Consider the following 15,563-nt stretch of genomic DNA (forward strand, 5'->3'; position numbering starts at 1 on the left):
CTTGGCATACGAGAGGTTTAGTAAGAGGAGCGGCTGATGTGAGCATCGCCCTAAATTACCCTTTAAGCTTCGTTATCGTTTCTACATTGTGCGGGATCATCATCTCATTTCATCTTCCTCCTCGATGGGTGTGATCATCATCTCCGCTGCTGGAACGGTTGCTGTTCTTTCGTGGAAGTGCCCGGCGCTCGCAAATGAAGCGGACCTCAAGCGGTCTCGTCGACTCCCTAAAGTGGTGAAGGGTGCTTTTGATCCCGCCGTCTACCTCTCGTGGTCGCACCACTGGAGCTCTGCTCAGGTCGGCGGTTACTAGTGCCCATCAGCTCCATGCAGCACGAGAGTGGCCGCTCGGGCAGCAACGCTGCTGCCCCGGTCCAGCCTGCCATCATAATCCCCAGCTGTCAGCGCGATCCTCCGTCTTTCTCCGGCCTCCGGGGTGACGATGTTGAAGATTGGCTGGATCAATTCAACTGGGTTAGCGCTTGCAACCGATGGGACGATACATTCAAGCGGAAGAATGTCTCGGTTTCCCTGACTGAAGTGGCGAAGACCTAGTTCCTGAACAATGAGGCAGACATCCCTGTTTTCACCACCTTTGTAGAAGAGCTACGTAAAATTTTCGGCACGTCGTCGAATCGGTCGGATGCAGCCAAAACGAAACTCGCGACGAGGGTGCAGCAGCCGTACGAGACCTACTGTTCGTACATCGAATATTTCATCGCGCTTTGCCGACGAGCTAACAAGGACATGTCGGAAACCGACAAGGTACATCACGTCATGAAGGGGATCTCCTCTCTCGCCTTTAATGCTCTGGCGGTGCATAACCCTACCACGGTTGCTGACGTGCGCACGATCTGTCAGCGCCTGGACCACCTGCAGTCAAATCGCATCCAACAAGATTGTTTTCCAACCGGCTCCTTTTTCGGGTTCAGAGCTCCGTACTTTGATTCGGACTATCATCCGTGAGGAGCTACAGCAGCGTGACGGAACCTGCCTCCAGAACGCCCACGTACACACGCAGGGCCTGCGCGACTTGGTAAAGCAGGAGCTGGCGTGTATGACCGCCGTTCAACAGCCCGGTCATCCTGTTCCGTTAAACGCCCCGTCCTACTCTCAAGCTGTTACGAGGCCAGCCCTGCCTATGGAGCCAATCGCTCCCGACTGATCACGGCCATTTGACCACTATTTCTGCACCTGTGCCTTCGCCGCGTTCCTTTCCAGCATGGCGAGCAGCCCGGCCAACGAGTGATCGGCCAGTGTGCTACAATTGTGGCATACGAGGACACATTTCTCATTTTTGCCGACGACGTCAGCTGGACGAGCGCCGAGGTTATGGACCATACGAACGCAACACCTACTTCGGCTGCGCCCTCCGTCAACGCGTCTCGCCACCTCCGCGCCAACGTTTTCCTCCTCGTAATGATACCAACTTCCCTCAACACTTTCGCCAGGCTAGACGTCACTCGCCTTCAAGGTACCGTCACTCTACATCGCCCTTGCTCCCGGCCTCCCACGTTGGTGAGAACCGTGCGGAAAACTAGATGCGGCAGTTTCTGGGGGAGAAACTGCGTAACAAAGGCACAGTGCAAGTCCCCCTTGCCGGCCATGGAATACGTTGACTGTTACAGTTGAGGGAATTAGCGTTGAAGCACTTGTGGACACTGGCGCCAGCATATCTCTAATTTATTAAAGTTTGTGCTCTAGACTACGCAAAGTGAAAACTCCTTACTCTGGTCCAGCTTTACGTGGTGCGAACGCGGCTATGCTTCAACCCTCAGGACATTGTACAGCGCGTGTCCTCATCAACGGTGTTCGCCATCACATTCAGTTTGCGATACTCTCTCCATGCCCTAATCAAATCATTTTAGGATGGGACTTTTTGCGATCCGCATCTGCTGTTATCTCCTGTGGAAAACCGCTGACTGACATCACCGAAACGGACCTTGCTACTGTCGCTGACGTTCAAGAGCTACGCTTGACCTCTACTTCCGACTTTACCCTGACTCCGGGTGAAGAAACCGTAATCTCCGTAGCTTTATACGACATTGTTAACGGGGATGTGTTAATTGCGGAAACCGGAAATTTCTTCGATAAAGGACTGCTAATACCCCCGTGCCTTGTCCGTTTTTCAAATATGGCTCCTTTTCTCGCCGCAGTCAATAGTACAACCGAGACCATTTTGCCGCTGCAGCTGTTCTTCCTCTCAGCTCCTTATCACCTACGAATAATTCATCGGATCCCAAATTGCAGTCTGTTCCTGCCGGTGCACTTATAAACGCTAACCTTAAACCGGACAACTGTTGGCCCTGCTGGCCAAACACAAGACAATATTAGACTCTCACACCTCGGTTCTGGGGCAAACTTCAGCGGCCACCCATCGGATTGAAACGGATGGTTCCTGCATCGTTCGCCGACGCGCGTACCGCGTTTCGCCTAAAGAGCGCAAAATTATCAAAGAAAACGTCGACGACATACTGAAAAGAAACATAGTTTGTCCTTCCGCGAGTTCCTGGTCATCACCCGTGATGCTAGTCCAAAAGAAAGACGGCTCTGTGAGATTTTGTGTAGATTATCGGGCACTCAACAAAATCACGCGAAAAGATGTGTTTAGATACCTTGCAACGAGCAGAATATCTTTCTACTCTTGATCTTCGCTCCGGGTACTGGCAGATCCTCATGTATGAGGCCGATAAAGAGAAAACCGCTTTCGCAACATCCGATGGACTCTAAGAATTTGATGACACGCCGTTTGGGCTTTGCAACGCTCCCGCCACCTTGGAGCGTATGATAGACAATGTTTTCGTGGATTGAAACGGAAAACGTGTCTGTGCTACCTCGAATACATCGTTATCTTTTCTTCCACCTTTAGAGAGCACCTCCAGCCCCTGGATCAAGTTTTAACTTGCCTCAGCAAAGCCGACCTGCAACTCATTAAAAAAAATGTCACTTCGCAAGTAAATCTATCAAAGTGTTGGGTCATCTTGTTAGCAAAGATGGAATTCGTCCTGATCCCGAAAAAATTACGGCCGTCATCAATTTTCCCCGACCCCGCCATCAGAAAGAGCTTCACAACTTCCTTGGATTGGCGTCGTACTGCCGTCGTTTCATTCGCAACTTTTCCACAACTGCTTCACCGTTGCACAAACTCTCGCTGGCACTTCATCATTTGATTGGTAGGAAGATTGCGAGACAGCGTTTATAACACTCAAGCAGGCCCTCACTTCTTCTTCTGTGCTCAGCCATCTTGATTAAAACGCCCCAACAATACTCCACACAGACGCCCGTGGCCATGGTATTGGGGCTGTGCTCTTGCAATGCACTGGTTCTTCTATGTAACAAGTGGTTTTATGTGCCAGCCGCACGTTGACGCAAGCCAAAAAAAACTATACCATTACTGTGCAGGAGTGCCTCGCTGTCGTTTGGTCTATTAAAAAGTTTCGGCCGTACTTGTACGGACATCATTTCACAGTTGTGACCGACCACCACGCACTCTGCTGGTTGTCGTCCATCAAAAACTCAACCGGACGCCTTCGCCTTAGGATACTTCGCCAACAGGAGTACAATTATCTATGTGATATACAAGACCGCCAGGAAACACGCTGATGCCAACGCTCTTTTACGTTGTCCACTGTCTTCCACGGAGGACAGTTGCTGAGCAGACGGCTACAGCAAGAGGCAGCTACCCCTATTGCCGTTGCGGAACATGTCAGCCCGGAAGTCCCATCTGATCTCGTCTCTCTTCAGCGCTCCGATGCCGCCACCTGATTGACCTTTTGGACGGTTCAGCTCGACCATCCAACAGCCGGTCACGCCGCCAACTTAAAAAATTTAGACTTGTGAATGGTGGTAGCCTTTACTACTACAATTACCACCCTACCGGCGACAAGTGGGTCGCCGTCGTGCCCCGCTGTCTCCGGCCACACATTTTGCGAATTTTTCATGACTACGCTACGGCTGGTCACCGTGCCTTCCAGAAGACACCCGACCACACCAAAAGCCGTTGTTTTTGGCCCGGCCTCTCGACCAGCGTCGCCAAGTATGTTGCGCCATGTGAACCACGCCAACGCCGCAAACGACCCACTGTGAGCCCAGTGGGGACGCTCCAACCCCTTCCATGCCCTTCACCCGCCGCGGTGGCTCAGTGGCTAAGGCGTTGCGCTGCTGAGCACGAGGCCGCGGGTTCGATTCTCGGCCGCGGCGGTAGCTTTTCTGATGGGGGCGAAAAGCAAAAATGCCCGTGTGTACGAGATTTAGGCGCACGTTAAAGATCCCCAGGTGGTCAAAACTAATCCGGAGCCCTCCACTGCGGCGCGCCTCATCGCCTGCGTTGCGTCGGCGCGTTAAACCCTACAATCAATCAATCAATCAATTCCATGCCCTTCAGCTCCCTTTCATATTGTCGGAATTGACGTGTACGGGACTCTTCCTGTAACTGCAGCCGACCATCGGTGGGTTGTCGCAGCAGTGGACCACTTGACCCGTTATGCCGAAACTGCTGCTATTCCCTCGGGTAGCGCTTCAGGAGTTGCAGACCTCTTTTTTCGAGCCATCTTCCTGCGCCATGGTCCGCCCCGAGTTCTTCTCAGTGACCGTGGACGAGCGTTCCTTTCTGCTCTACTTTCCGAAGTGCTTCGAGCCGCTGACACCGCTCACAAAACTACGTCGAGCTACCACTCTCAAACAAACGGCCTGACGGAGCGCTTCTATCGGACTCTTTCGGACATGCTTTCCTTCTACTAGAAATTGGCCCGGGCCACACCAATTGGGACACAATTTTACCGTTTGTTACCTACGCCTACAACACCTCTGTGCAACAAACCACTGGATTCTCCCCATTTTTCATCGGCTATGGCCGTTCCCCTTCTTCTGTACTTGACGCGTCTTTCCTCTTCGCACCTATTCCCCCAACAGCGAATCTTCCCGACCAGTTTGTTTCTCGACTGGCTCACTGCCGCAGTCTTGCCCGTTTGAACACGGCGGCCTGTCAAGAAAACCGCAAGTGTCGCCAGGACGAGAAGCATCGTTCGGGCGCTTTTCAACGTGGTGAAAAAGTTCTGCTAGCCCCTCCCCTCCATGTTCCTGGATTGTGCGAGAAGCTCTTGCCCCGATTCATCATCCCTTACAGGATCTTGGAGCAAACCTCACCAGTGAATTACCGTGTAACGCCTACATCCGGTGTTACCGACCGTCGGTGCTGTGGAACTGAGATCGTACATGTTTCCCGGATGCAGCCTTTCCTTCGCCGCGATTCCTCTACCTGACAGTGACGGCCAGGATGGCTGCTTCAGCACAGGGGGAGTAATAGTGTGAGCGTGAACTTGGCATACGAGATGTTTAGCAACGGGAGTGGCCAATATCCCTTTTAGGCTTCGTTGTCGTTTCTACATTGTGCATGATCATCTCATTTCATCTTCCTTCTCGGCGGGTGATCATCATCTCCGCTGCTGGAACGGTTTCGAGTTGAAAGTGCACATGAGGTGCGACAAGCGGGGGGAGGGCGGTATTTAGAATGACGCAATGAAAATATCTGAGTACGCGAAGTGTGGGAAACTAGCCTCTGCAGCTTTGGACACTGGAAACAAGTTTCCGCAGTCATGACGGGTGGAATCGCCATACGTGCTCACCGATCATAGCTTGTATGCTTCCGATTTTTTAAAGGGGTACTGACACAAAATTTTGAAGGCGAGATAACTTCGGAGACAGAATGGTGTGAACACACATACATCATCTTCAAAATATCAGCGGCGAATACAGCCTAGAACATATTTAAAATCAATTTTAAAGTGTGCGAAACGCAACCGAGCAGCCAGCATAGGACCTCGCGCAATCTACATCCCCTGGATATTTGGTAAATAAACAACATCCAAAGACGTCACGAGTTTGTGTTTGCCGCTTCTGCACTGTCGGCATTTTCCGCCGGCTCGCCGCTGCAATCGGAGGGCGGAGCTTCTGCTCTCGAGAACGAACGACCCCAGCGTTGGCGCCGGAGGCGCCGTGATTTCGTCGGCTCATCGGGCAGCTGGCCGCGATAAAAGTTCTACAGCTATTCCAGACACTCTATTTTTATTACTGATTATTTTAAATTGGACGCGAAAACGCACCGGAGACACGGAAAGCCCACTGAGCGAGCCGCGCGGTCGCTGTGCAGGCGGCGGCCACGGCCGCGAAGTGGCGCAGGCCGACGCAGGTAGCTCGAGTGATAGCTTGTTACCGCTGCACGAAATTGGACCCAGGTCCCAACCATCGGAGCTTATATGAGAAAGGCGTTAATGATGCGATGGCGGGTTGCATTAAAAATTGTCATCTGCACCGCTTACGAGAGCGGCAATCGAACATCCGCCGCTGTGCTAAGCCGAACACATCTGTAGGCAGACCGGCAGGCTGATCCCAGCGCGCCTCGTTCTCTAGCCGCGGCAGCATTTGCACTCGCAGCGCCTGCGTCACGTCCACGGTCGCTTTTAAAGACGATAGTCTTTCTTGGGCTACTTAAACCCAGAAATTTTGGTCTGTCTGCATGTCTGTCTGTCTGTATGTCTCTCTGTCTGTCCGTATGTCTGTCTGTGACTCGATTCAGCCACCCGGCCAAAGTAAAATTGATATTGCGCAATAGTCTTATATACTCACAGCCGCATGTAAACGTCTAAGCCCGGTTTATATGTTCATACTTGTCAACTTTGTTGAACAAGAACAAGACATTGCGCAAATGTAGGACAGGAAATTAGTACACAACGGATATTTACAGTGTTCCTTTAATAAAAAATTCATGCATGCTTGGTTTTTCGAGAGCAAATGATATTCTACATCTACTGCAGAAAACCGCCGCCTCCTGGCGGCATATGAAAAATCACGCGGCAACAGCAAGGAAAGGTTCCACTAACAAGTTCCACGTTCCGCTTGGAACGCACGTGGAGCATGGCCACGCGGCTCTATAAACCTTCTAGTAGGCCGCCTCCATTCACGCGCGTCTCCGCCGTACTGCAGCGCTGGCATCGAGGAACCCGGCCTGTAGCAGTGGAACGCGGTAAATTCAAATCGCCTTGCGCAAACCTTTAGTGTGTTTACCTTGGAATGAGCGCGACGGTACAAGAACAGCATGATAGGTGAGCGGGAAATCAAAGGGGGGCATTTCCTTGGCAAATGTCTACAAAGACTATCGTCTTTTGACGACATTTGCAACGAAAGTAGCAGATACGTGGCCAATTTTTTTAATTAAGCGGCTCACGAGATCAGTACGTGAGGCCATTCGCAGAAACTGCCGGCGACGCGGATTAAACAGTGCTACGGCAGCTCTGCTCTGTGATATCCCTCCGACGGTCACATGGTCAGCTTTTTTCACACAAAATCCATCGTTCCGCGGCACCCGCTGAAACCGAAACTGCGACTGGCCGCATTGAAAATGCCTCTAATTAAACAACCGTCGCACGCTGAAGCAAATGAGGTTTCTACAGGTAATAAATAGGTCACTAGCTACTTATCGCAACAAAAAAACAAAAACAAGATGCAAAATTTTTGTGTCAGTGCCCCTTTAACGATGTAGCCAAATTTGTAAATTTCACTCCCTCATACCTCAGTGGCAATGCCCACCGGGATGTTCTCGTAGCCTATGTCGAGAATAGAATGGATCTTCCACTTCCGTCGGCTGTCGTCTTTCTCAAAGCCTTCATCTTCGTTTCCTCCGTTCAACCAGCATAGGAAGAAGGCTAATCGGAAAAGCAATGTCCTCCTCTAAAGTAGTCGCGGTGCTGTACGAGGGGAAACGGCGGAGTGAAGACCAAGAGAAGGCGGTGCGATTGTAATGCTCATTATTGCTAGCGCGGTATTCTATCACCCTACGACCTTGATTCACAAGCGTGTTTATTAACTACGGGCGCGCTTTTGCCAGAGTGGGGCACCTAGCGCCCTCGCACTAAATGCACATACCCCGTTCAAATTATTCAGAGCATGATTGACACCACCTGTAAAGAGAGGAGTACCGCAGAGTAGATGGAGGCCTGATGGGATTTGCTATGTTGATACTTAGCTATAGTGCAGATTTGATATTTTAAATTATAAGGACAGCGGCGCGATGTATGCGTGACAGACGAAGGACACACATGATTGGCGGGTAGAAGCAATCATGTTTTACTATTAACGCGGCTACGACAATCGCGCCGCACAGGTCGCCGCCCAAGAGCGCGCGGCATCGCGCGATGTCAGGGTAGGATATAGACGCCATGCTTGACGAGCGGTATACACTCCCCCGGAAAAAGGTGGCGGCCATGCCGAATAGCGTAAATTGGGGCTGCAATCATACTGGATCCGTAGGTGGCCGAGGTTCAGTCTGTAACCCAAAATGTTGGACAGCCAGTTTACGAAGACCAAGCGGATACATATTCCTTTACAATGGGCTTTACTTCTTAACGCAAATAAATTGCTCGGAAGATTTCCACCCAGGGCAATATGCCAGTAGTATTAAAATATTAAAGCTCCTCGGACGTTTTTTTTTTTTTTTTTTTTTTTAACACAGAAGTGTTTTATGCCCGGCTACACCAACATCTCATCCGTCACGGAAATTGATTGATTTGATTGATTGATTGATTGTAGGGTTTAACGCGCCGACGCAACGCAGGCGATGAGGCGCGCCGTAGTGGAGGGCTCCGGATTAATTTCGACCACCTGGGGATCTTTAACGTGCGCCGAAATCTCGTACACACGGGCGTTTTTGCTTTTCGCCTCCATCAGAAAAGCGGCCGCCGCGGCCGGGAATCGAACCCGCGTCCTCGTGCTCAGCACCGTCACGGAAATGACATCGCCAGAAAAAGTTCCATTCACGCGGCTCCGACCGGATTCCCGGCACGAACTCTCTCGCCGCAACGCGAGGTACACAGCGCTATGCCCACTGCGTTAATAATTGAAGCGCAAGTAGGCCTACGAACGCGCCTGATATCTTTCACTCTACCTGATCCATTCAGGTTTGTGCTGTCCTCTAAGAGAGGTGAAGCGAAGTAGTTCATCATGACGCTAATGAGCACCGACAGTTGGCGCCTCGATGCCAGCGTCTTCGCGTACTCGGCACGCGGGTAAATTGAAGCACCCACCGCCACCTACTTCTTTCGCTTTCGATTTCGGATCGGTTTCGTTCGCATGGTTTTCAAGGGGCTGTGATTTCAGTGGGATTTACGCAATGTTCAAGCACATGCAACCCAGTGTCTGACGTTCATGCGTCTCGGGCTATGTTCGGACTACCGACGCAAAGGCCATATCGTGATCTATTGACGTAAAAAAAAACGGTGTGTCACGTAGATCGGTTGGCTGAGACATGAAATGACATCATTCTTTTATGTTATTATGATCGTTACGGCAACAGACTGAACCCGGCCTAGCGGTAACGAAATGTAAACAGCGATGTGCAAGTTCATATTGATGCACAATAAACATTCAAATACTCCCGTGAAGGCACATTTCACTTTCGTGTTGCACCGATTCCTATGAAAGAGCCATCAACCACATTTTTTACAAGTTGTTTTTATAAGCCCAAAGTTGCTCCACCACTGCCGCTGCACACGGTCTGCTGCGCCCTAGCCAGAGACAGCCTCCCTGTAAAGAAAGGCGCGTCGATTTGCCTATCGATTCCACCGCTGGACGGTGCGCGCTTCAAGGTCGAGTTCACCGCAGCAGCAGGCTGTACACACTGGTGTCGGGTCGCTCGATACACAAAACGGCCTCTGCAACAAAGCCGTACGCTTTCCCCTTGCCACTCCATCGTCATTGACCTTTCCCTCGCAGCTGGCTGTCATTTATGGCCGCATACATAATGCAGGTACGGACACAAAGAATGGCAAAACGGTGCGAGAGGCCTTGGGAGGTGAATCGAAACAATTCCGTGTGCGTGGTGCTTTGTATGCATGCGGAAAAGTCGCATAAGCACGACAGCTGCACGACACGCAGTGATGCCCCAGACGAACGGGAAGGATTGATTTTTTTTCTGCCAGAAAGGGCAAAAAAGCCTAGTGAAAAGGCACGAGCAAATTACAAGCGGACGCCGCAGGTCAGGTGCAGGCAGAAGGTCAGAGCGAGCTCCAGCTGACCGCTGCCCCATAACTGAGTGGCCTGGCACGCAGATGGAAGTTGCACGTATTGCCGCTGTTGAAAAATCGAACCATCCGGTCAGGAGAACCCTGTTGTCAGAGGTTCACTGTACGGGTTATTGAAGCGAAAGCTCTATGGACCGTGCCTCACAAGGTCGTTCATTGGGTCGCAATGACCTTGAGCGGCTGGAGCACAAGTGTGGCAGGTGTGACCTCACGCCATGGGATACGGTGTGGAGAGAAGTTGCAGCTGGGTTAGCTCGCAGCCTCGCCACTGAGGTACACATGACTAGGAGAGGGTATAAAGGCTGCTTTGCCCGCGCTCGGTAGCTCTGTCTTACCTCGCCTACACGACGATTGCTGTAACCACCATCCCCACACCCTCAAGTAAGATGGATTAAAACCTCTTCTGGGTTTCTTCACGCATCAGTGTGCGCTCAACCGCACTCCATGCCAGCAAGCTGGATAGCCCCCCATCATTACGCAAAAAGCAAAATAATTGAATGAACCTCAGACTACGAGGTTACGAGGTTTCCCCTCAAGGCAACTCAACAAACGTTTTTGTTCAGAGCAAAACTGAAGATTTCCAACGACACACTAATAAAGGCACCCAAATGACATACCAGAATCAAAGAAAACGATGCTCATTATTCAACTTTTTTATGGATTGCTCTATGTGGAATGGAAATATTTTCGGCAATTTGCAAAGGTGTCGCATAATCATACCGCTTGGGAGCATTGTTGCTTCCCAGGAAAGCAAATGCGAAAGAAACCCCACCAATCTTTTGATAGACAGCATAATTAGGGCGGACATGTTTGTTCTAACCTGAAGACCTAACTTCAGAAATTTGCTTAGCTTAATACAGGCGCCGAAAGCAATTGCTTTCGTGCAAAAGGCTCACAGCTATTAGCATATCTTTAAACTTCATGCTAACAAGGTTAGCAATAAGTACCACGAAGAGATTACAGTCAAAACCGGATACATCTAGACAGTTGTTCGATATGATCCGAAATTCAAAGTGCGATACATGAAATGCACAATTGTCCCAATAAAATTATCAGAGATGCCCACCTTTGCATACAGGTAACAATTAGCAATGTCAGAGTTCATAATAACCAGATATTAGTTCTCCGTGGGTTTACTTCATGATAGCATTCCATTAATTCTGTGACATGGCGCCAGATGTCCAGCTACAATTGCATTTTCACGTTGTTAGGCGGCAGTGTTTGTCAGGAACCACCAGTAGCGGCAACTAGTTCCTCCGACGTCACAGGGTAAGTGTGACAATCTGGTGCTAAGTCGGCACTACTAATCTGATTTATTTCCTACCTAGCTCATACATAGTGATATTCTCGGATGCCAATCTTTGGAATGGTTAAAAGCATGCAGTTTAGCTTTCGGCTCATTTTAAGCTATGCAAAGCACATATTCGGTGGATCGCCTTATAGGTACTGGACACGAATGATCCTTACACAAGGTCTTCCGAAATAAAGCGTGTCTGAAGAAGTGTTCTGCTCAAGAAGTGTTCTTCTGCGATCCATCCTTGCACTACTGTCAAGCACAAAGCGGCAGACATACGTGCGTTTGAGCGAGGTGGTTTCCTACGCGGGTGTCGTCCGGCAAACAAACCAGTTTTCGGAAACGCATTGGTGTGCAAAGGAGGGGTGAAATGCAGAATGGGGGTAAACTACGTACTCGAGCAGAGGTTAGAGGTCAGTGGGAGCGACCTTCGCCCGGCTGTGAACCTGAGCAGGCGGATATGATGATTAGGGTTATGATGATGATGATGATGAGACGTGTGCACAGACGCCTCTTTTTTCTTCCTTGAGGCTGTCCATAAAATGTCGGTGTTTACGACAAAAAACAGCCCCCCGGAACTACAACCAACGTTCGGAATTTCTTAGCTATGAAGTTCGTGATTTTTGGAGCACTTACACGCCCATTTCACGAACCAGCTGCACAGCTAGATGTCGAATATCTTAGCCAGTAACAACAACAGTACGCAGCCATAACTCCCCAAACTTTCGTCTTTATCGTTTTTTTTTGTATTTTACTGAAATGCTGTGAATTCTACAGCCCACTTCTTAATTCACGCGAGCTTCTCAGACAAACCCTCTAAATCTTTGAATTCACTCACGCACGCTGCGTCACACGTGTCTTCTGTCAGTATCTTCTGTTATTGACCCGTCAGTTGGGTCGTCTTCACCTTTTACCTTCCAAAAAAGTACACCAAGGCAAACCTCCACCCTTTTTTGGCCGAACGCAAAACCTAGCTTTTGAACATTGCGCGCCACCGTATTGAAAGCATTTAGATTGCGCAAACAAAAACTGGCGCAGTTTCCACTAGTGGTGCAAGGCTGGAGAAAATCCAGAAAATCCTCTCCCTTCGACGGAGACACGGCTGCTGCACCTTACACGAATTTCCGAACTTGCTGCTGATAGCTCTCCGTGACTGGCAGGCCGACATCGTTTTCCCGCAGGCTTCGAAATCTCTCCCCAGGTAGACCGCGCTAGCTCGCGCTAAAATAGGCGGTTTCGCGTATGTATGTAGCGCGAGCTGTCATGTGCTCTTCACACGTCCTGGCGCGGACGGGTGGAGACGTTTGCTGTCCTGGCGCGGACGCACGTGAATTGTCTTCTTGGTATTTTTGCGAGCTCCTCACGTGGCGCAAGCCCACGCGCAAGCCTGGACGACACCGGTTCCCCCTCACGAGGCGCACGTTCACGTGCGCTCGGCATTTCTCTCGGCATTCTTTTCGAACACCTCCTGCGAACGCCACCGGACCAAGCTCGAGCCGAACCAGCTCGGCTGTTAAAATGCCACTGTGGCCAGTTGCCGAGATTGAGTCGTATTAGAACATTCGTAGTCGGTTTCAGTTTGCCTGTTGACAAAATTTTCTATTGCCTCTGGCAGGTAACGCCCAGCTTTTAACTCGTGGGAGGCGATGCATGTGGGGTGGCTCATGTCTTCCAGCATGCATTCAAAATGGCGAAGGGGGAGGGGGTGACTTGGAGAACAAATGGACTCCTAAATCGAGACAAATTGACGTAGTGGGCTATGCAACTTCTCGAGGCATTATATTTAACGCACAAAGTACAAAAGATGAAACTCAGGTCACACATCAAGCGAAAACAAAAATTACGTTTCAAAAGCGCTACGGCTTTCTTGTTCACAATTGTGGACAGTGTATCCGTACAAGTTCTGAAACGTCTTTTCTTTATTTTTTACTTGGTCAGTGACCTGCGTTTTTTCTTTTTATTATGCTGCCTGACCAGACGGTAAGCAGTCCAATCATCGGCTTCATCAGCGTAAAAAATGAAAATTTACTTTCGAGTAGTTTATGTTTCGTGTCTCCTACTACAGGTTCCGCCATAAGCACGAAGGGTGTCAATGCAACGCATAGCGCGTCCCCTCTCGCTCACCTCTGAGAGCTTCCGCGGTTCGCAGCAGCCTCCGGGAAGGACCACCAGAGAGGAGGGGTGAGCGTGTCGTTGAGGCGACGGGACATCTCCGACGACACGTCACTGGGCGGACGACGTCAGTCCGCGGCGGTATAATTCGCACTTCGAGTCACCAGCAAAACAGGTCGGGGAGAATCCGCATTCGTGGATAGATAGTTCAATCGTAGAATCAGGTGGAAACTGTTTCGTAGTGTTCGTTTTTGATCAATACATGCCTTCGCCGGGGAGCAGGCGCGACCTTAACTTACTTTTTCCGAAAATTAAAATGTTTCTTAATTATAATTTGAAGTTTATCTTCATTCGGGTAGCGGCAATCACTGTTCCGGGCAAAACGTGCAGCCCTTCAATGTTTGCGGAACCCTGGTGACGTTCACTCCACGGTTACCCAGCCTTTGATGGTGTTCCTTTGTTCAGTGAAAAAGCGATATAGATAGGCAGGCCACAAAGAAAACTTTGAGCTGTCTAAAAAAGGTGTATTACGCTGACTCACATGTTAAATATCTTCGCAGGTACTATACGTACTTCTGCCACGCAAATTTATAGGTATGGTTGTCATGTCACGCGTGCCAGAATAGCGGCCACCGGAAACGTAAAAGGGATTGACGGCGAAATTTTTAGAAAAGCATCCAATTTTAAAGTAGCTTCCACAGAAATGCTACACGGAACGATTGACAACAACAGAATTTGCGCAGCCAACGGCGACGAACGTATCCACTAAAAAGTCCTTCACGTCCAACTGCCGGTAACTCTACCTCACACAAAACTACCGATAACAGCCAACTCTGGGATACGAGATTACCTTTACAACTCACCTTCCGCGGTGCGGCACAAAAGCCAAACACAGGGCAGCGCGACCACGACTATACAAATGCAACCCTTACGACACGGAAGAACGTGCGCCGAATCTCCATTGCTCGCGGCATCCGGATCGCGTTCTGACCAGCATTTGAAATCCTGACCCCGCTGGCAGTTCGATATTTTATCCTACACAATGACGGAGCCTCGTTGGGTTAAGGGGAGGGGCGGTGACTGCGTTCCGCACGGGTAACAAAAAGTCGGCTTTGAAGACAAAACAATCCCCGCTTCCCAGGACAGCGCCGCGCGCGGAAACAGCGCATCGATTAGCAGACGACCGCTGTGCGAACAGAGGGAAAGGACAATGGCACGCGACCAATGGCAGGCGTTCGCGGCCAGGACTTCCGCCGGAAACCTGTTACGGCCAACCAATGACGGCTGGCCGGGTCAGGCCGGCGCCTCTCATTTTTGGCCACAGGTCAAGCGAGCCGCTTTGTACCACGCGGCCAAGATTAACGTACAAATCGAAGAGACTGCTTGCGGCAAAGTTTCTGGAGCAGCTAGGTTGGGCAACGTGTTCGCGCCTTAGTGCACCATAGAGATTCATGGGTGAATGCGAGGGAGCACATCCGACGAATAAAAAGACCTCAAAATGTTTCACCTGAGTTGTGGTATCATAAAATGCAGCCGGCATTTCGGCAGTGCATGATAGCACACCGCAGTTCAATATTTCTTCAAGACAAACGGCGCCGTCGCTTCTGAAATTGGTAACCTTGATTTTGGTGGCTGGCGACTCATGTGGGTTGTTGCTGTGAAGTAGACCCACGAAAGTTCTTAACGTGTAGTTTCACCATCATTTATCCATAGAAACCACGTTCAGTTTGAAAAAAAAAAAAAAACATTTTAAACGAAAGTACAAATTCTGAAGGCAAGGTTCAAAAAAACACAAGTGATTCGTAAACGTAGTGACATTGCTTCTGCAGATTAAAGTCTGGAGTCCTTATCCCGCGTTTCCAACATTCTGTGCGCGTTTACCTTAATTTATTTACCACAATGATAAATTCTAAAGTGGTGTTCTTCTTTCTGTGGCCTCCTTGGCGATTTTCTGACGTTTCTTATGACGCGTACTCTTTCGCATTGGCTTGGAGGCACCGACTGTTCGGCTCGCCGGAGAGCCGACGGGTAGTCCGAAGGCGATCACGAAATGAAACTGGACCGCGAAAAGATTTGCACCCTGA

The 15,563-nt window shown here is 50.1% G+C and overlaps 1 protein-coding gene across 2 annotated transcripts in view; it reads right to left on the minus strand.

The window, feature by feature from the left end:
• LOC144164198 (cyclin-dependent kinase-like 4) overlaps window positions 1-15,563 on the minus strand; it is a 184,836-nt gene that overhangs the window by 102,007 nt on the left and 67,266 nt on the right. Inside the window, exon 1 of one of the 2 annotated variants that reach the window (XM_077694709.1) lies at window positions 13,492-14,547. The exons of the other annotated variant lie outside the window; for it this stretch is intronic. Coding sequence (XP_077550835.1) covers window positions 13,492-13,577 — 86 coding nt within the window. The 5' untranslated portion in view covers window positions 13,578-14,547. Of the gene's footprint in view, window positions 1-13,491; window positions 14,548-15,563 lie in introns of those variants that run through there. 2 annotated transcript variants of the gene reach the window in all.

This window comes from Haemaphysalis longicornis, unplaced genomic scaffold (genome assembly GCF_048455015.1).
Source record: "Haemaphysalis longicornis isolate Haplotype H1 unplaced genomic scaffold, Haemaphysalis longicornis Haplotype H1 scaffold_13, whole genome shotgun sequence".
Lineage (NCBI taxonomy): Eukaryota > Metazoa > Arthropoda > Arachnida > Ixodida > Ixodidae > Haemaphysalis > Haemaphysalis longicornis.